Source organism: Diadema antillarum, unplaced genomic scaffold (assembly GCF_040938485.1).
Source record: "Diadema antillarum isolate AM-2024a unplaced genomic scaffold, OU_Dant_1.0 seq00000768_RagTag, whole genome shotgun sequence".
Taxonomy (NCBI): Eukaryota; Metazoa; Echinodermata; class Echinoidea; order Diadematoida; family Diadematidae; genus Diadema; species Diadema antillarum.
Genome location: NW_027271658.1, coordinates 234,055 through 256,877, shown reverse-complemented (window position 1 = coordinate 256,877; position 22,823 = coordinate 234,055). Strand labels below are relative to the sequence as shown.

The window sequence follows — 22,823 nt, the reverse complement described above, 5'->3', positions numbered from 1 at the left end:
TCCTTTGATGTAATACCTGTTTCAGTATGTAATGCTGTGCGTTGCAAATTCAATGTGGATCTAACTTCCAGGCCATCTGTATAGGTCTTTCACTTACTGAATGAAAAACAAACAAACCATAATTAAGATATATGAGGTGACCAAAACATTTATCAAACTAGAGAAGCACTCTGAGAGCGTAGACCTCCGCCAAGCATGCAGCTCATTTCCACCACTGATCTTGTTTTTCCATAGAGATCAGCGATTTTCACCCATACGTACTTACAGCATTGTGTGCTGAAAGCCGCCAGATTTCCCAATATAGAAACCTTTTGTTACGTCATAAACTTCTAGCTTCGCGGCGCGCCTCACCTTGGCAGAAACTAGAGCACACACTTTAGTGCGCATGCAAACCTCAAATACGCACACGCAGCCTGAACTCCCAAGTTCATCGACCCTACCTGCCACAATATCCAAAATCGTCCATAAATTCCCCCCAAAATTCTCGGATCACTACCAAAATTTAATCATCTGTTACTTGTATCATTCTAAATCTTTCGTACAAGTTTCATTCAAATCCATTAACTACTTTTTGAGTTATTTTGCACACGGACAAACAAACAAACTAACTAACTAACTAAATAACAAACAAACAAACAAACCAACGGTAATGAAAACATAACCTCTTCCCTTGGCGGAGGTAATGAAGGTATCACATTGCTGTATTCAGTAATATTCATTGATTCCTTACTGAACTATGTACTACAAAAAAACATGTAGGTGAAAAGGGAGACAAAAAGTTTTTGGACAAAAGATAAACCAACTTCATAATATTGTGATATTAGCAGCACATGGGAGAATTAATGTTAAGTGCACTATGTACTTTGTGTCTTCTGTAGTTTCCTGGACAAGATCTATGTGATGTCCAGCCCTGATGCCATGGAGACCTTCCTGAAGAACCCTAGACCTTACTTGGTTAGCCCCCAGCCCAGACCGCCCTGCAAGTTGTGTGTGGTGGGACCTCCACTGTCTGGCAAGACCAGTGTCTGCCATCTGCTGGCACAGAAATTCAATGCCAGGGTAAGACTCATTTGCTTTACTTCCTTTAGATAATTTTTTAGTGTGCGTAAGGTTATATTTGTCCCCGCCGAACGAGTTCGAGCAGGGGACTATGAAACGGGCTCCGTACGTGTGTGTGTCTGTGTGTCCGTCCGTCTGTCCGTCCGTCCGTCTGTCCGTCCGTCCGTCTGTGCGTCCGTGTGTGATCAAAATGTTCAATTTGCTACTTCTCTGTCATTTATGAGCCAATTTTGATTCTGTTTGCTTTATCTGATAGCACTACATGGGAGCTTTGAAACTTCTACACAGAATTTCAGTTGTGACCTTTGACCTTGACCTTTGACCTATATTGTACATTTTGCTTCAAAATGCTACTCCTTCGCCATTTCTAACCCGATTTTGATTCTGTTTGCTTTATGTGATAGCACTACATGGGAGCTTTGAAACTTCTACACAGAATTTCAGTTGTGACCTTGACCTTGACCTTTGACCTATATTGTACATTTTGCTTCAAAATGCTACTCCTTCGCCATTTCTAACCCGATTTTGATTCCGTTTGCTTTATGTGATGGCACTAGGTGAGGGCTTCAAAACTTCTACACAGAATTTTGACCTTTGACCTCTTTGACCTTTGACCTTGATTTTTGACCTATATTGTACATTGGCTACAAAATGCTACTCCTTCGCCATTTCTGACCCGATCTCGATTCCGTTTGCTTTATGTGATGGCACTAGGTGAGGGCTTCAAAACTTCTACACAGAATTTTGATATTTGACTTCTTTGACCTTTGACCTTGATTTTTTACCTATATTCTACATTTTGCTACAAAATGCTACTCCATCACCATTTGTAACCCGATTTCAATTCTGTTTGCTTTAAGTGATGGCACTAGGTGAGGGCTTCTAAACTTCTACACAGAATTTTGACCTTTGACTTCTTTGACCTCTGACCTTGATTTTTGACCTGTATTGTACATTTTGCTACCAAATGCTACTCCTTCGCCATTTCTAACCCAATTTCGATTCCGTTTGCTTAATGTGATGGCACTAGGTGAGGGCTTCAAAACTTCTACACAGAATTTGGGACCTTTGACCTTGATTTTTGACCTATATTGTACATTGGCTACAAAATGCTACTCCTTCGCCATTTCTAACCCGATTTCGATTCCGTTTGCTTTATGTGATGGTACTAGGTGAGGGCTTCAAAACTTCTACGCAGAATTTTGACCTTTGACTTCTTTGACCTTTGACCTTGATTTTTGACCTATATTGTACATTGGCTACAAAATGCTACTCCTTCGCCATTTTTAACCTGATTTCGATTCCGTTTGCTTTATGTGATGGCACTAGGTGAGGGCTTCAAAACTTCTACACAGAATTTTGACCTTTGACTTCTTTGACCTTTGACCTTGATCTTTTTACCTATATTGTACATTTAACTACTAAATGCTACTTCCGGCGGGGACATATATTACGCACTGCGTAATTTCTACTTTTCCTTGTTTTTTTTCCTTCGTTGTGACTGCTAGTTAGTGTTGTGTAACATGTGATGTCACTTTCATAAGTGATGTGGATTTTTCACTGTCATCAAAACATATGAATGCACTGCAATGTAAGCATGACTTAGTATCAGCTGTCTCATATGAGGACAGTGAGATGTAAATGATGATGCCAATGAACTTTTTGGAATATTTTTTTTTTCCTTCCCAAATGATCAGGTGCTGGATGTGAATGAGCTGATCAAGTCCAGGATGGAGACCCACAAGGCCAAGCAGATAGAGCTGGCTAGACAGGAGGCCTTGGAGTCTGCCATAGCTACAGTCAAGGCTAAACTTAGGGAGAAAGAAGAAAGTGAGTCACAGTTTGTCTTTCTGCTTGAAAACCAAGTACCATGATTGAAAGAAAGAGCGTAATGTTGTTCGACCAGTTTGTCCTATTCCCACAATTTACTTTTTTTGACATAGATATTTATTTTGAACATTAAATGAGAATTTAAAATAAGTACAAATGTCCTAATGAAAAATGATTTTAGTTGAGTTAAAAATACAAAAACAATGAATGCCTTATTTCCACTTTTCTCATCTCACAAAGATGTACAGAATATGCAGTGATATGTGATCAGTATCGTAGTAAAAACAGCTTACAAGTTCATTCCATGAGTCAGATATGTACAACTTTACTGTTAGCATATTCCATGGACTAATGAAAAGTACAACATAATAATGTCATTTACAGATCTACAGTTGTAGTGACATAAAGCAAAGATACATTGCATGTGATTTATAAAAAAAAAAGAAGACATAAATACAACATGATCGTTTAAAATCTAGACCTGACAAGTAGTGCTTTATGCATTCCTGTGCCCTATTCTTATTTTTGCTGTAAAATCATGGCTTCCATGTATCTAGCTGGATCTGAAGGTGACGGTGGTGACGATCATGATGATATTCCTGAAGGTAGTTGTGTGCACCATCTCCCTGCACCCCGTCACATGTCAAATAGCCTTTTAGTGCCACACTCATTGTTGTACAGATTGTGTGTTGATGTTTGCATTTTGTATTGCTACAGGTCATTGGTTAAATACGGCTCACACATTGGTCAAATACAGCTTGCACATGGTGTGATGAATGCTCTGTGCTTTATGTGTTGTTTTCTGGAGATATCTGGTATTAAATGAAAGAAAGATACTCAGAGGGGTGAAAGTTCAGATGTGAGTTTCTTCAATTTGTCTCCCTCTACATTTAATATGCCTTGTCCGCCTTGGACTACTCAACATAACAATGTTGGAATTTTGGAGCTTGGGTATTTGTTCCACATTCATCGTGTCACTGCCAGCAACCAGGGACAGCCTGCTGGTAGTGTCGCTGCCCGGAAAGCAGTAGATGACAGGTTCCTTTTTTTTTCTGACATATTTGTTAATTTAAAGATCAGCAGTTGCAATCTTAACAAATTTAATTTGTAGAGGGAGACAAATTGAAGAAACTCACACCTGATATCTGGTATTGCTAGCTTCATGTCGGGTTTACTTTTGAATAGTCATGTGTACAATCCTCAGCAGCACTCACAAACAAGCTTTGTGTGCTGTGATATAACTGTGTTTCACCCAGTAGCATCAAACAGTTTATTTGATGGAAGTAATAATAGTCCAATCATTGTGTTAAAGCTCTTATCATCATACTGACATCTGTCTATTGATGAAAATTTCAAATACTATCTATGAAAACGTCATGTACACCACATGATACTTGATTTTAATGATAAATGGGATATTATAAAGTATGATTTATGATTTTTTATTTGCTTGTTTTTATGTGTTCATGACTCATGTCTCTTTTTCAGACTAAAAAAAAAAAAAGAGAGAAGAGGATGGATTCATGTACTATATGTTTTACCCAGAGGATATGCTGATAGAGTTGCTGTGCATGCTTCTATAACAATGTCCCATTGTTCATCAGTGCTACTGACAAATTTCAGTAGACAAGATGTGCACTTTTTTTTATGCTGCACTCTCCAAATTGTCCAGCAAAAAAACACACAAAAAACCCTTTATTAAACCTTGCTTGAAGTGACTAATATAAATTAGCGGAAAACCTGATGGTCTACTGTAAGAGCTTGACAGACTGACAAAGTAAATTGGCATTCCACAATGAATGTAGACTGGGAGCTGTCTTGAATGGATAACCAGTGTGTGAATCACCTTTTACGTTATACATGTTTAATTGTATCGGTGGAATACTGTAAAGCCAGAAGTGTCCGTGAACATGAAACTTTCACAAATTTTGCGAGGAGTACAAGTAAAATTACTTGTACCGCTGCTGTAACAGTTAGACCTAGTTAACAACAAAATGTGATTATAACTGCACTTTCAGATTTAAAGGTATTAGCCCACATTTACAAACCCACGAAAATCAAAACTGCATAAAATAGGTCCAATATGACTTCAAGTACAAGTTATAACAGTAACATACCTCACCTGTTGCTCTTTGTCTATACCATTTGATAAAAGAGAGAAAATCATCGTTTTAAAATCAATTTTCAAACCGGGTCAACCCGACCCAAAATCGAATTACGAGCGCGGGCTAGCTACGCACATGTAACTTACACATGTATCGCATGCATGTAGTACGTATGTGGACCGGAGCTAGCGAGCGTTATACGCATGCATACGGTGCATTTTCATTTATTTTTATGAAAGTAATGGACTACGAAGTAATTGGAACGAAATTTTGCACAGGTGTTACTGCAATCATACCCAAACTCCATGCTAACTATGAGACCAATTGCTGCAGGTTTACAAATGTGGGCGAATACCTTTAAAGCAACTGTGTTAACAGGTATCAAAAGGAATGCGGGCACTCTCTGATACTGCCATGATGTTTCATTGAATTAAAGCCCCAACGTACTGAGTACTAGCAACATATTTATGTAGATCTAGAGGTACTAATTGCTGAACAGTATTTTTCTTTTCATGGTTAGCAATTCAAAAAGGTTTCATGCCAAGAATGTTTCTGGTTTTACCGTATATTTTTTGATAATGAAAATATAAATGTTTTCAAGTTAAAGTTGGAATAGAGCATTGTGCTACTTTTATAATGGTCTTGTACCAGCTTGCAGATGCAGAAAGATAATGTATTTTTTGATAAGTGGTTTTGATATGTTGAACTTATTTGTATGAGTCATGTGATTAGTGGTAGTGGCATACCTGGGCAGCCGTCACTTCATTTACATCTTGACACTGGATGTATCTTTATATTCCATATTGTTCACTGAATCATATTTTGCCTTCCTACTTTGTCATACAATTATTGGGCACTTCCAACACATTGCACCAATCTTCATACCACTCCACTCATGGTCAAACTGCACATCACTGGTAATGGACCACACCCTCTGACTTCCTTCACCCCTCCCATGCTCTCTCCTTGTCACCATGCTCCACAGAGGAGAAGGAGAAAGCCACATCTGATGGGGACACAGAAGGAGGCCGGGCCTCCAGAGGAGATGGGGATGGGGAGGAGGGAGAGGGGGAAGAAGGCAGGGAAGAGGAAGGAGAGAAGGAGGAAGATGAAGGTATACTGTGTTACAGAGATCTTCTGCCAGTTTGTCATCCATCTCTTTCTCTTGTGCCTCTTGTTTCCTGGATTGACCTGTAGTCTCTCTTCTATCTTCATAGGTGATGGATAAAGCTAACGTCATCTCCTCCATTGCCCTTGACATCATTCAACCATGTCATCCTTTAACTGTACTAATCTTCTCTCCCATTCTCTCTCTTACAGTTTCATTTTTTGCAGTGGTATTTGAATGTAATATTCTCTACACTTGAGAAGATTGTGACAATAATACTTTGTCAAATATTAATGCATTACCAAAATGATGCCAAGGAATGTTTGTAAAATGTGGTTCTGTGCTGCTGATGTGGAGTACAAGCTCTACAAATGTTGTCATTACTAGTTTTAGAGAGGATGATGTTTATGACATGTACATTGAATTGAAATGATGCCTCTTTTGTATTACACAAAATATATATGTCACATGATGGCATATATTGCTTTTATAATATTCAGTTCATATATTCATATATATGTTTGAAAATATAACAGTTTTTATTTTTTCATTTTTTTTTAAACTTAGTTAAGCAAATAGCTAATAAACTGAAGGGAAACCAGGAACATACATGCAAAAAGTGTTTTCTCAGAAAGCCCTTTACTATCTTAATGTCTTTTTTTCCTTTTACCTTGTACCCTTTTGTGTTTGTTTGTTTTCTGTGAATGTAATGGCAATTATGTGATGTGTGTGAAAAGCTGAAAAAAAAATTGTTGTTTTAATGTGTGTGGCTAACTTTTCTGATACATTGTAGACGATAGTTTTGATCACATAATGGATCATTGTGCAGACCAGTCTTGCTCACTTTCATTCAACAAAGCTTGTCATCTCTTATTCTGTGATGTAGTGATAGCAACCATCAATCCTCTAGATACACCTACCTCGTGACTGGTTTCATGAATCAAGATAGAAATAGTCACTATTATAAATAGATTAAAAGCAGCAACTGAAACATCTGGAGAGACTGCTAGATGAAGTATATTATTATACAGCCAAGACTTTCCATGCTTCAAGTATTCCTTCTGTAGGAAAACAAAACTAAGTGGAACTATTTCTACTGAACTGAGCTGGTTTCAGTCTTCACTTAACCTTGATATAAGTATAATAGTCTCCCCCTGTAAAGAATGAAAGTTACGAATATGATATGGTCACGTCACATAAGAAAAGGTAAAAGAATTGAAAGACACTTTTCATGCTTGATGCTGGAGTGCTATTAATTATACAATTTTGTAAATTAACTATGAACAACACCTTTGGACTTTACTATGTAAAATTTATCATCAAAAGGGAAAATATCTTATTTAAAGTGACAGTCGTAGAACATTTTTTTTTTTCCCACTCACATTGATATTGCAGATTACAGTATCATGAAGTCATCACTGAAATGCAATTCATGAATGTCAGTTGAAATGTTCAATTCTTTATTGTTACAATGAGAGAGATTTAGAGCAATCTAACTGAAATTTTCAAAAAGTCTTGAAATAACCAAAGAAATTGCTGTGCTTTGCAGACCATGGCTTGATATTAACTGTAATGTAGCTTATTTGTTTCTGTAACATTTCTTTCTCTGTTCACTGTCATGAATTATTGTTTGTAAGATATTTTGATGTGTCATTAATTCAGCCCAAGATCATCATTGTGGGCAATTTTTGCAGACATTTAAACAGAATGCATTGTAAGTGACTTTGTGAACAATATACATGTAACTGATGTCCCTGTTATGCAAATGAGTTGCACTAGTCAGTAAATGCTTAATATTTGCTTCAAGTATTATAAACATCTCTTCAATAAGCTTTATCCAAAAGAGGTAAAAGTATAAACTCTAATATAATGCTGTTGAGGACTCAAGATTCAGACAATTTGATGAAACAGCTGTTAGAGATTGACATAGGGCATATACATCACCTTTTCATGTGTGTCTTTGTCTTGTTAGAGCTTATGACTGATTGTTTGTATGAAATGTTTTGATTTATAGAGAAAACTCCCAGGGCGAAGACTAATGAGGCAGAGGAAGAGGAGACAGTGGCAGAGGAGAAGGATGACGGTATGGTCAGAGATTTGAGATAACTGTGTGAAGAAAACTAATAATAGCCAGCTTGGTGCAAATCTCAAATTTGTTTAGACCTGGTGTTTTGTCCTGTACAAATATCCAGGTAGAATGCCAGTCAGATGGGATAGGGAGTGCAGAAGGGTATTCAATTTGGGCAAGGTCAAGTCAAATTATAATGCTCTTTATCATGTAAATTGATTGATATCATATCTTCCACAGGCCCTTTCAGTCACTTTCATATGAATATGTCTTTTAATTTTCATATTAGAATTAAGGGTAACATTTTTAGATTCGCATACCATGTGACTTGTCCTTATTTACTACAGTGAGTAATCATATTTTAAGCACCATGTAGAAAGCATCAACTGAATGCACTGTTCACCTCTGATGTAAGTTTTATTCAGTGTGATTGAAATTCCAGCAATTTGTAAACAGTGTATAATCTGATTTCAGGTGAAACCACGGCTCAGGACACAGCTACAGTGGTGACAGAAGGTGGTGCCACTGAGGCCCCACCTCCTTCCCATCACCCCACAGAAGACCTCTCCACCACCAGTGGAGGTGGGGCTCCCCCTACCATCTCACAAGAGTCTGATGATGTTGATGAGAATCACCCAGAGGTGAGGGTCACATCTTTACCTTGGAACTTGACACAGATGCTTCCAAATTGGCAGGGTACTAGGTGGCTTGTTTAAAGACCTGATTGCATGGGGATACCATGGAGTTATAGGAAGACTGGCCCAGTTCAGATATATTCAAGAATCCTGGTAATGAATTGTGTAAAGCTTTATATCTAATCTCGGTGTAAGTACACACACAGGCAAAGAATCTCAACTGGAGTAAACCATTAATGATGAGCTGATGCTTCATTGCTCATCGCTGAAACATTAGCTATTTTTTGGTTTTTGAATGCCCTGGTGGGTACCGAATTCAGTCAAACCACCCATGTTTCCCACACTACTGGGGCTTTAATGGGATGTTGGGAATGGGATCTGGGCCCCGTTGCATAAAAGTTACTATTGCGGTAACTTTGCCATTCAATGATAACTTCCCTGGAATTCTTGATTGTGATTGGCTGTTGAGTATTGTTGCCATGGTAGTTTTACCATTGGATGGCAAAGTTACCACAATAGTAACTTTTATGCAACAGGGCACAGGTAGAGGGGCAGGGAGGAGGCTACCACAGGGCATAGCTTTTTTACATGAATCAAATTAGCAAGTGAAATGTTTATATGCCAGATTTGAGTATGTGAGGTTTAGATAAGCACAGAAGATGATCAGGGCAAAGAGACTCAAAGAATGTTTCATATGTTTGGAAACTGTGTACATGCATATTTCTGTCTCATGACCTTAGATATTTTTTGCAAGCAACATGTCCCTTTGAGTAGTGAGATATTGCAAGGTCGTGTCATTGATGTACTGTTCATTAACTTTGTGTGTCATTTGTAGAGTATCATCATATTTGTTCTACTAATTTTAGAGAGCTTACTATCTCAGATGCTGAAAAAACTCATTGGGAAAATCTGAACTGATACATTTACACCTGATTCACAATACATCTACAATTCATCTCATACCCACGTCAAATTCCATCTACATTTACCGTATGTAGCATTTCACGTCATTTGCACTGCCATGATGTATGAAGTAAATTTAATAGTGTGGGAAATTTCATTCTATGTCCATTGTCTGTAGAAATCAGAAAAAAATAAGTTTATTCATGTTTACATTAGATTTTGACCTGTTTTGAGGAAAGTTTTACAGTGTCCTTAATGGAGATTCAAAACACCTTACCTTTGCATGATTGATGCAGCATTCAACGGTAAGAACACGTGTGCACAAAAAGGACTTTTGGCTTCCAACCATTTCTCTGGTATTAGTGAAACTGGGTTCAAGGGTAAAACTTCTTGGGCTCATAATGGGTTGAAAAGCAAAACCTTGTGAAACTGAGAGATGTTTATGTCTGTGACAGGATTGTCACAGAAAAGGTGTTTTGTACTTTTTTTACCTGACCCTTTTTCTTTTTTTCATGGGCGACATCATCCACATTTTAATCACATGCTTTTTGGAATGTAGATTCACATATTTTTACCTTCATTTATCCCACATCCTCTTCAGGGTTTTTTGGTGTATTGACACAATGTACATTTTCACCAATCTGTGCAAAAGGTTTCGGATGTATTGGAAACACAAGTCCAAGTCTGTTTATTACGACTGCATTTTTCATATTATTTTTTGCCTGTCAGCTGGTAGCAGTTTTGCTCAAGTGCTACTGAAAAGACTCTGAGTACACTGATATATGGTATTGTCCATTTGCTTGTGCCTCCTTTTTGTCCCCATCCTGTTTGTCAGTGATGCACTGATGAATTAAAAGTGGTATCTGTCCTCATGTCATTTACCATTTTTACACCCATCCTCACCCATGTCCCACATCCCCACCCTCACCTCATCTCACCCCCTTGTTTACTCCCATTTCACCATCATTGAATCCCCCTATAATCCCTCACTCCGCATAGGATGTGGAGTCAGTGGATGTTTGATAGCAACTCATCCTGACGTAAAGTTTACTCAACTTCTTCGGCTTGCTTGGCTAATGGTTTTCAATTTATCCCTGTTTTTGTTTTGCAAAACTTTGAGGCAAGTACTGTAATTACACATTTGTTAGTGCAGGGCCCCTAGCAAACAGTGTTTTGTTACTGAAATCTGAGTAAACGTCTGATGTTCAAAAACTTTACATTATGTACCAAAAGGCTTTTGCTCAGATTTACTGCATGAGTCCCTGGAGTTTCCACAGCAGTCCAGTTTAGTTTCACCCCCTGCTGCCACCAGCATGTGGACTGAGTGCAGCGTGATTGAGAAAATGGCACACTGGTCCCTCCCTTCAGTCTGCAGTGTTTAATGTGTGAAGGGGACATTCACCCCTGTAATTCCATCATTTTTATTATACGCATTAACAAACTGCTATATTTTTAGTGCTTTTCATATAAATGTGTGCTTAAAATCATGGACTTAATAGTGGGACTGTAGTGTATTTTTCCAAAACTCAGGTAGAAAGATCAATATTTTGAATGATAAGTTTACAATGTAGTGATGATTTGAAAATTGCAGTCAGCGAGTGCATGTACACTTCATGCTATTACAAAGCAAAACATTGTAAACAATAAAGCTATGCAGAGTAAAAGTGTATTCATGAGAATAATACCTTTTTTTTCTGCCAAGCAAATGAATTTCCATAGATTTCTAACATCCCATCATCTTGCTTGTAAAAATTTTTAAGAAAAGAAAACAGTTTCCTGAATTAGTTTCATCTCCGATGCTCAAGAAACTTAACAAAAAGTTAACCATTAACCAAAAAGCCCTCCAGTTTATAGTTTCTCACAGTAAGAATTTAATACTCAATTATTCAGAAAACTTGTGAGAATCATTACCTAACATTGCTAATGAAGGTTTGGTGTTTTTCAAAAAAATGGAATGAAATCATTAACCTTGTTTTACCTATCACAAAATAAATAAGTATTGCTCTCTTGGCATGTAAAAGCTAAAATGAGTATTTTTTTGCCTCTTGCATAGCAAAAAAATCTTGTGTGAATTTTCAGGTCACATACAATATAGACCACTCTGTACACTTATGTACTTGTGCTACATGTTTTTTGCCTGTGCTGTTTGAAGTTTTTCACGAGATTACTGTATGTTTGAAAAGCCGCTCTTGGCTGCAAACTGATGTTTCAGCAAACTGTTTTTTCACAACCACAATCAAGAATTCTCTTCACTTGCATGGCTGATATCAACAACCAAAATGACTGAACACAAGATGCATGAGTTTCATGAGTGGACATACATTGTGGTGGTGTGTGATAGTCATATTTTATCTTCTTTTGTCAGGTAAACCATTACGTTTCAGCCAGTCCACACTGTGTGGGTAAATGGGTGTCCCACACAGTGTATCAAACACACAGGGGCTTTTACAGACAGGATATGAAAAACACATCCATACACGCATTTCAGTGTTTGATAAGCCAGAGATGTGTTTTGTTAAACTCAAGCACTTTGGTGGACTGTTTCTGCCTACTGTGGGCAGTGTGGCTTTATGTTTGAAACTAAAAATTGTCCCACTGGTAGGCAAAAGATGAAATTATATCTGAAACTGCAAACAAACCTGCTTGATATTTTAGTACATTAGCCTATAAACATAAGCATGACTGTGTGTGCTTACAGGTGATAATGTTTTTTTAATGGCTTGTGCTGGAGTAAAAACCATGACATAAACTGTACTTGATGAGTGTTTTTTATGGATGTAGTTTGATCAAAAGAAATTTGTTTTCATAATCAGCTTGCAGACCTGAAGGAGCAATCATGCATAAATGCTGTTGTTTTGAGTTTGTTGATAGTCAGTATCTCACAGTTTGCATGTTATGGATAATGTTTTTCATAACAAAATATAAATCTAACTGGAAAATTCTGCCACAGCTTTAATGAATGTGATGTTTCGAGTTGGTAAATCTTTAAACATACATCAGAGTGGGACTATACTGCTTGATTTGTGTTGTCAGAATTTGTAAACACCCGCACTGGGAAAACGATTATTACAATAATTGGTAGTAATACTTAAATATTTTTCAGAAAAATATCTAAACAAATGGTGAAGAATTGATGTCAGTTTGATGTAGTAAGCTCTTAGATAATCTAACTCAAAACATCCTGGATCTAGCAAGTAAAAGCTCAAAACACAGGTGGTCCTAATGTTTTTTTGTGTAGTTTGTTTACATTTTAAACCATACTAACATTGTATGGATATAATTAAAACAAATTTCCAATTTTGCTTTTTGTTCTGATAGAGGCTGCCACTGAAACATTGAAAAGAAAATGGACCTCTGGTCCATAACATCCTCATGTCTGAAAATGGACAGTCCCCACATACATGTAGTAATGTCATGAAGCTGTAACAGTAAAGTAGATGGTTGAAAAGTAAAACTGTGGATTAGATTCTGGACTGTTGGTTTCTTAATCCCATTGTGTGTTTGTGGTCAGGTGAAAGAGATGGTTTGAGGCAGCACTGAAGGAGGCTGAGAAAGCTGTCCTTACCCTGTTTGGCTCAGACCAGTATGTGGGACTGTGTGGGAGGAGGCAGTGCTGGAGGTCCACAGGGAAACTGAGGAAAGAAGGACCCAACCGGACCCAGGTGAGAATGCCTCCCAAGGCTAGTATCTGTTAGCATATCATTAGCTGGCTGATTGCTTTGTAGAATCTAGTGGGACATGTATTTTACTGACAAAGGTATGATTACCATTGGTATATGTTTGCACATTAACTCTAATTTCCCTGTAAATTATTGAAGCTGTCATTGCTGTCAATACATGTGATCATTTTTTAAAAATATGCCAAAAGGCACAAGATAGCAGTCATTATTCATCAAGCACATCTTACTCAAGAAATCAGAATCACAGTCATTATATGATTTATCATAAAATGGTCACTGGAAAATGTTTCCCTTGTGTTTTATGAAGCCCTATGTAGCTTTTCACAGTTTAGAGAATATACATTTTTGTTATGTTCTCAACAAGAAATATTTGATCAGATTGTTATAATCGATTATCACTCTTTCCTTCCTATCTAGTGCTGGTGGCTGGATCATTGACAACTTCCCCCAGTCTCGGGACCACTGGACAGTCCTACTGGACCGAGGTCTGTCCCCAGACGAAGTCATCAGTCTAAAGGATGCCAGTGATAATGGCCTCTTCCTCATGAAGCGCTGGTACAAGCTGAACAAGGAAGAGATTGACACCAAGGCCAGGGAGAGGAAAGAGGCTGAGGAAAACGAGAAGGCACGAGTCCTGGAGGAAGCCAGGTAAGGACACAGAGTGGCTTGAAGCAAGACTAGTTCCCTGGCATTTACTTAAAGAAAATAGAAAACATAACATGTATTCTAGGATAATGAGGAAAAGTTTAAGATTATGTGTTTTGTTCTTTTTACAGGAAATTATGCTGTAACTACTTTTGACTTTTAATGCTAATACCAGGGTTCTCCACTGGTCTGTATTTTGTCCGGGGGCTCTTGTGTTCGTCGGCCTCAGAAGTCAAATTTGCGGTTTCGCGACGGCGTCAAATTTGCAGTTTCATGACGGCATACGTATTATAGTGCACTGCGTCGACAGAGAATGTCCACAGAGAATGGGTATATATACTGTATATACTGAAAGGCTCCCCCTTCCTGTAAGAAAAAATGCATTTTAGAGGGCTTGGACTGCAAATGGTGCAATCTTCAGTCTCTTTTAATGAAAGGGGATAGGACCCTTTGCAGCTGCTATGTTCCGATCTTGGCATTTGTAGCCATATTTCACTTTGCATTTTTCACCATCTAGTTAATTCTTACTTTCTTGCAGATCTTGAAGCTCAAGTTTCTTCCTGGATATATAAAAAGCAGCTCAGATACTGAGATGAAAGAAATAGTGACCTGCCAATGCTACATAATCTCAGATGTGGTTGTTTGCAATAATGAATGAACAAGGATTCAAGAACAGATCTCACAGACTGAGAGTGTGTAAACAAAAGAAATAAACCACAATGGATTTACTGAGTGATAATTGTATTTTGTTTCTTATAGATAGTTGGCATAGAATCACACCATATTCAGTGGACATTCAAAATATTAGAATGACATACAACTGAAGTAATGGTATAGCATTGTTATTAATCTGAGCATTATGGCAAGAGAAATATTGTAAAATCTAAGAGCTCCAAAGAAATTGAATGGAGACAGTTACAAGAACAACCCACTTAAACTCTGTGTTAAACATTCTAGGGACTAGACCAAAAAAGAGCTCTGATATTTCTTCAAATTAACTTTACTTCATTTCTTGCTTTCCCAAAGTAACTTGATTGAAAAAAATTGTTTATACTGACACAATTTTGGGGTTGCAAAATGAAAATGATTAATTTTGAATTAAAATGAAGGGCAAGTACGCTCAGCATTCACAGCAAGCCGTCTTTTACACCAGCATCGTTAATTATCATCACCATCAGGCATCACTCAGATCATTTGTTATTTTCCTATCAACATTTAGAAAGACGATCACCATTATCACTTGAGATAAACGTCTAGGAAAATAAATCACAAATACAAAGCATCAACACCTCCCGACAACACCACAAACGTTACGAAAGACAACACACAGCACACCGAAGCGGCTGGGATCAAACTCGCTTCGAAGTACATACACTGTAGTATTGCAGCAAAGCGGAGACATCGCCGTTACGAAAATGCATAACAGTGTGAGACACTTGAAAGAATTACATTTAAATACTTCAAAGTATAAAGGGAGCGGATAAGGTGATATTAAACGGAAGAAATTGTACCAAATGAGGTATGAGAAACGACAGAAATAAAACGATAAAGTTTAGTAGGCCCTAGCAGAAGTTTGCAGCACCGAAAGCTACGTGAAAATAAATACACAGTGGAAACTTGGTATCGCGACGAGATCCTTGGGATCAAATCAATAAACGATACAAAACAAAGGAAATTAATTCATTTGGAATGGAAAATAGTTTGTTATAAGTATTCTGTTATATGAGATCTCCTTTAATAGGCCTAGAAATACATCGAGTTTTCACGATACACGGGAAAGAAAGTTTGAACGCTTTTCACTCGCGCTATACTACAGTGCACATCAATACATGAACAGAAACTCACCTCTTACTTGCAGAAAAATGATGCAATAACATTGTAAAAAAAACCACACAACACTCTAAAAATCATTTCGTACTTGGGAGGCAAGGGAAAGGCGGATGAAGAAGAGAGAAAAAGAAGCAGACATTGTACAACGGAACGCCTTCTACCCCGCTTCAAAACGAAATAGGGTATGTGGCTGGAAGCTGGCTGCATACAGTGTGCAGCTACTTGTGCTCCCCAGCCGGCCACACACATGGGGATACCCCCGCGATTGATGTAAACACCAGGGTCCGTAGGTGGCAGGGATTCACGCGTGCGAAGTTGAGTTCGGTGTATTCAGTACGCAAGCAGCGATTTGCGTGTGCGCACACTTTTCTATTAAGCGCTTTCCACATACAGTGCGTATGCGTTGCATCCAGAGAAGGTGGCCGTGATCACAATGAGAATATGACGTGGTTCATGCAAAGAGAAAATGCGTTCGTGCGGGTTTCCGACATGATCATGCGAGTAAAGTTTTTATTTCAAGTCGATACTTGATTGCGCAATGCCGCACGGTCTTGATGCTGTCTTGTCTGTGCGTGAAAATATGTCAATTTTCATATCCGGGTGCATTGTGTTTTTGTCCGGGCGCTAAACTGGTTTTTCAAATTTTACCCGGGCGGAGTCCCCGGGTAAAACCGCTAGTGGAGAACCCTGAATACATGTGGCTGATATGACTTTGATGAACAAAATGCTTTGTTTTGATGACTGTGTTGTGTATGTGATGGAGTCTGTTAGATACTGTTTGTCCATATGAAATCAACCTAAAATTCATCAGCTGCTGTTGCATATGTTTCGGCTACTGCCTTGTAAAAACAAAGCTAAAACATCTAATTTACTTGCTCGTCATCAAGTTGTGTTTTTTTTTTATAAGTCAGAACCCTCCCCCCAAAAAACAAACAAACAAACAAAAAAACAAAAAATGGCCCTGCTTTATTAACAATTCACTGCTGTAAGTTCGTGCCAGCCTATAGAATATAAAAAAGATTAGATTTCTAGCAAATGTGGACAACTCTTCATCACTGACCTTCCTCCCTGTATTGACCATGGTGGCAGAAGCACCAATCCATAGCTCCACTCTACACTTCATCCGGTGCATGGAGAGACACTAACACTGATCTTGATTTTCCTCTTTTACAAGTATGTGGTGCTCACATGGAATCCATAATCAGGACCCCACTACAAGGATCAATGAAACCAATACCTTTGATAATAACTAAATGTGATTGTAACTTCTAGTACCACAACAGGCACCGATTTGCCTTCAAGCATTGTGGGTGTTGCAGTGGTAATTGAAATCACTGTAGACTATTGCCATGGCTAACCTTGTGAGCAGAGGAAACCCAGGTCTGTAAAAGATGGTGACAATACTTGACTTCTCAAGTGTTGTATTTGACAGTCTTGACTCGCAACTACGGCTGCTTAATATTTGCTTTCTACTTGCTGATCTGTCCACTGTACTCTCTGCCTTGGCCTCACAATAATACCTTCATAACTACACTCAAGGAATATGTTCTATGCTTTCTTACCCCATTTACTTTGCAAATCAATCTCCAATGTTCTCTTGCTATCTTCATAAAGTAATACCTCCAGAGACCCTACAGGTAGCACTGGCTTAAACAGGTAAACAATCTCTCTACCATCAACTGCTTGCATGCATGCACAATTTCTACCATGTTTGCCTTTCATTCATTACTCTCATTGCACTGTTGGAGTATTTTTCATTTATTTCAGTTTTTTGTTCATTCATATAGCTTTCACAAATGTTTTGTTCCATATTCAAGTCATGGTAACTTCCGAAGACTTGGTGCACTTTGTATTGTGAAATTGTATTATTCAGACTCACTTACCTTACAAGTGTGGAGTGAGGATGATCTGCTACTATTCAAGATATAATGAGTGATTTCTAGTGTGCTTGCACTGGTGTTTGTGCTATTATTACACCAGCACCAGCAGTTGTCCTGATCTAGAAATCAGTTGATGTCAGCAACTTGACCAAAGAATTGTGACATACTTGATGTAGGTAATGACAATTCTGTTGATGAAAGCCATATGCAGAATTTGTGGAGATGATTACAGTGCATTTCTGCTATCTATAGCTAAAACAGCCCCTAGGATTATCAACTTTGTCATGTCTACCTTGGTCATGGTGTTACCATGCTATATGGAGTACAGACATTCAAATTCTGCTTGAATCCATTTGGAGTCATAATTCAGGACCATGGGTGTCTGATTTTACCAACAGAGAATTATGAAAATAATGATGTCAATAATAGTAGGCAGAAAACTTGAATTCCACTAAAATTCAGTGGTAAGCAATATTGGTTCAGTCCCCTCTCACACGAGTAATTTTTGTATTTTTTTTGCTTTGTGAATACCAGATATATAAGTGTGATAATCACCTTTAACAATGATAAAGAGCTCTGAAAACATGGCCACATGAATGCCTGCCTGAGAGCCAAATGAAAAGGCATTTTTTAATGCATTTTTTGAGAGGTTCATAAATTTATGGCATTTAATTACTTTTTATTTACCATTAGTCTAACTGTAGTAGTGAGAGTTGTAACATCTTATTTGACACAAATAATATGTAATCATCTTGTTTGTCAGTCTGGTTAATGGGATTCTGTATACTTGGCAGTGATGGTAACAAAAAACACTGGGCATTGATGAACAATATTGAGCATTAGTAACACTTCAGTTGAACTGGCCTGTAGTGATAGAGTTTGATTTAGGACAATTTTTAGGGAGATAGTATCAACATCAGCAATCGTACTGAATTTAGAATCACCCATCATGTATTCATATACTGCATACTATTAGCTGTATCCTCGTATGTAGCAGGATATCTAAGCTATTATAGCTGGGTAGGTCTCAATTATTGTATGAAATGTGTCAATTTCATCTATATAGCATTGGCACCTGTCCTCTTTTTGTATAGTTCTAAGCATTTCCTTGGTAGATAGGTAGCATAGTTTTTGCACACCACAAGTCCGTTTGCCCATATCACAGTTCACATTGCCATTTGTTCAATTTTGCTAGAGTATGTATGTAAGATTTCCAATGTAGAGTATGATCTTGTCATTTTTTTATTTCTACTAACTTACTACTGGTTCAATACTCAAAGTTACAATGAAAGCTTCTCTTGGATGATTCGGTGAATATACCCCAAACCACAAAAAATTCAGGCATTGTTACCCAATGTCTTTCATTTTTGTTTCTGTCTTGCATGCTCCATTCCTTTAACTCTTTATGTGCCATGATGAAAAAACCCCCTGTGTGCCACATTATTCTGAGATACCGAAGTAGTCATGCTTTGAGAAAACATTCTGCTTTTCAAATCTATGTAACTTCTTTAGATTTCTGTTAAGCTGACATGTAGTGAGCAAAAGTTGTAGAGAAAAATACGAAGCTTTGCTTTGATGAAAAATTTTTATGACAAATCGATGATTGTTTTTTTCTTTGAAATGACCAATAGCTACATTACTGTAAAGGCATGACTTTTTGCACACACAAACAGTGGACAGAAAACTAAGAAATTTACACGCGAATCTATAAAGGGAAACACCGCTTAATAGTCAATCACCACATAAAAATGCCAAGCTATGTGAGGACAAACGGTAGCTCGAGAAAAAAGCTTTCATTGTACCGTGGGCATTTTGGCGATTTATCGATCGGTTTTTTGGCGGGTTAGCGGGTTTTAGCAGAATATGCGAATTTTGGGCACGCCGTCAACTGAGTCGGACGTGCGAATGGGGCACATAAAAAAAAATTAATAACCCGTTGAAGGACAAGTCCCCTAGCAAAACCCGGGCAAGTGTCTATGGGAAAATGCGTGTTGGAGTAAAAATCTGTCTGTCTCAACGGGTTAAACCAGGAGAATTGAGATAAAAAGTGCATTGTTTCATAACTGTAATCAGATAGCAGTCATATATTATTTTGTTCACTGATCATATTGACTATTGTTTATTGAGCCAAGGGTAACAGAGTAAAATGGATTACACTGACATCCCATTTTGGTTTGATTTTGCTACAAAATTGGCAGGAAACATGGTATTGTGTGTACTTGGTGCATTTACCTACGGCATGAGATCCTTGTTGGTTTCATACTTTTTTTGTGTTTTGTGTATGCCTGTGAGGATTTTTTGTGAGGCATGTGGTTTGTCTTCATGGTTTTAAAAGGGATGGTAATCTGGAAGGACGTAATTATACCTTTCAAAGTTTGTATAAACAAGTCTTATGTTCGGTGATTACATTTTTGCACTATTTTTGCAAACATGTTTTGGTTTTTTTAAATGTGTATGCCTGTGTGGATTTTTTTGTGAGGCATGTGTGTTGTCCTTCATGGTTTTTAAAAAGGGATGGTATCTTGAAGGACGTAAATTATACCTTTTTTTAAAGTTTGTACAACAAGTCTAATGTTTCGGTGATTACATTTTTGCACTATTATGCATTGTGTTTTTGGTTTTTTAAATCAGTAATAACGTAGTTTTTTTGGGTCACACACCCTGGATATTTTTTCATTGCCTTTGAAATTGAAGGTTATGATAATTTTGTACTATTAAAAAGGCCTGTACATGGTTTTAGATTCTAAGAAAGATGAGAATTTGATTAATTTTCATTTTGTGCTTGCCTCTAGGATTCAGGAAGAGAGAGAGCAAGAGGAGATGGCCAAGGCAGCAGCAGAAAGCAAACTGGGGAGGAGGAGGATGGTAAGTGACTGACATGCAAAACATACATCTGACTAGACAAAACTAACAGTGCATCAGCATACCTTAGTTTTTGAGCAATAAGACAGCAGGAGGAATACTGAGTGAAAAAAACTGTTGTGTGGGCCAGTTTAGACCAACTCACCATATATCACCGAATATTAGAAAATTTAGGCAAGAAACTAGAAAGACAAGCAGAAAAATGAATTACATGGGCACGCTGGGACACACATATTCTGAATAAAACAAAATCTGCTAATTTCCAGTTTCTCCAGCAGTGACAGACACATAGGAGAGAGGACAGATCTTGATGGCCCAAGTATAGCAGCCAGATGTGTTTTCATCATCAGACTTCATATGTCAGCTTTTGTCACATGGAAACGAAAATGTCAGCAATAGACCCATGAGATATTCATACACATTTCAAGGTTTCTTGACTTTCATGGTCAATATCTAAACCTCATTCCTGAACTTTTCATCATAATGTTACATGCTTATCTTGTAAAACATTTCAACAAGACAAGAAAACATTCATGCATAACTCAGATAAACATTATATTGGGATTACTACTTCAATGTAGGTCTATGCAATATGATACATGTTTTCCTTTGTCATCACTAAGACGGAGTATTCTAATCAATTCCAGTTTTATGCTAGTTTGGAAACTTTTGTGTGATTATCTACTTATGCACATGGAGTGTATTTCTTTATGAGATAGTTATATTACATGACTTGTAGTGCTAGATACTATATAAAAAAATGCTTCTTGTAGCTGTCCAGTGCAGTGTAGCTCTGTGTGTATTAAGCTTTGCTTGAAGTATAGATTATAGCCCCTTATGTTTCTGCAGTTTGTACATGTATGTATGCATATATTACTTGTAAAACCACATGTCTGGCAGAAATTATATTACACACTTCATTTCATATTAGTAATTTATTATTTCAAATGACCTATTGCCTGCATATACTGTTGTCAGTAAAAGTCCGAAGGTGCATGTGTGTATGCCCAACCCTTGCTTTAAATATACAATTACTCCACCATACCCCCCCATGCACACACACCTCCTTTGTCCCACTGTAAGCAGCTGGAGTGAAAGCCTGAAAGAGGAGGAAAAGGAGGGGAAGGGGAAGGAGGCAGGGGACCAGGGAAGTGGAGCCAGAGGGAGAGCCCAGAGGGCTGGGGAAGGTGAAGGGGAAGGAAGAGGAGGGGCAGGAGAGGAAGAAGCTGAAGGTACAGCTATGGATTGAGTCTTCATTCCATCATGGTTGCTGTGTTTGCAGTGTAATTTGAAGGACGTAGTAGAAAGGGGTGAACGCAATAAAACATGACAGCACATAATAGGCTGCAACGAAACTTGGAGGTGGCCCATGCTGGGATGCGAAGGGAAATATGTGTAGTCTAGCCTTACCACTGTGAGAATGGTGTCTAACATGTTCACTGGAGCGAGGACTGAAACAAATAAGACCAGAATATGGAGGGAAAAAATAAAATTGAGAACATCCCAACTACCCATGGAGCACTACGTTTGAGCAAACGGGGCTGCTGGGAACATGGTGTAAACGTAGCATTAGGCACACCAAGTCTTGTCAGTGGATGAAGGTGAATGGATTCAGATATATTGTGCAAGTAACAATTGAATTAGGATTGACAAAAGCAATCTTTTGTGTACAGATTTTGATAATGTCTTCAGCTCTTGGAAAATGTAATAAAGGGTTAACATATTTGGGTTCTTTTTATGTGTGTGTGTCTTTCATGTGTTAATATTTTCGTCTAGTCCGTTTTATATTCAATCTTACGCATGTTAGGTGATAATTGCATTTCATTTTCATAATGAGTGAAACAACAGATCAAAGATAAATTGCTTTGATTTATGTACTAGAGTTTACAAGAATACAGAAACATACATAAAGCAATGTCTCGATTCTGTTTGTAAAATATGCACAAATTCATGAGATCATGAATTCCAGGGTCTTGAAGAATTAAAAACATATAGGGAAAATGCATTACTGTGGACTATTATGATTCAATGAAATGTATTTACATGGCTCATAGTTTTCTTTAAAAAAAAATGTGGGAGAATCTTTTATTTGTTCATGTCCTACATACTTCATTCCATAACAATAAAAAAAAAATATATATGGTATAATATTCTAAGCAACACTGGAAAAAACTCTGACCATTTGAGATAAAATTGCAGCCCTAATAACTCTTTAAGA

At 37.7% G+C, this 22,823-nt stretch overlaps 1 protein-coding gene across 1 annotated transcript in view; it reads left to right on the top strand.

Moving 5' to 3' along the window:
• LOC139738790 (adenylate kinase 9-like) overlaps positions 1–22,823 on the top strand; it is a 48,723-nt gene that overhangs the window by 6,386 nt on the left and 19,514 nt on the right. Inside the window, 14 exon segments of the mRNA XM_071649429.1 lie at positions 879–1,059; positions 2,757–2,889; positions 3,447–3,494; positions 5,980–6,108; positions 8,150–8,185; positions 8,645–8,817; positions 13,227–13,305; positions 13,308–13,345; positions 13,348–13,370; positions 13,806–14,036; positions 17,478–17,519; positions 20,536–20,608; positions 21,229–21,233; positions 21,692–21,837. Of these exon segments, the coding sequence (XP_071505530.1) occupies positions 879–1,059; positions 2,757–2,889; positions 3,447–3,494; positions 5,980–6,108; positions 8,150–8,185; positions 8,645–8,817; positions 13,227–13,305; positions 13,308–13,345; positions 13,348–13,370; positions 13,806–14,036; positions 17,478–17,519; positions 20,536–20,608; positions 21,229–21,233; positions 21,692–21,837 (1,337 nt within the window).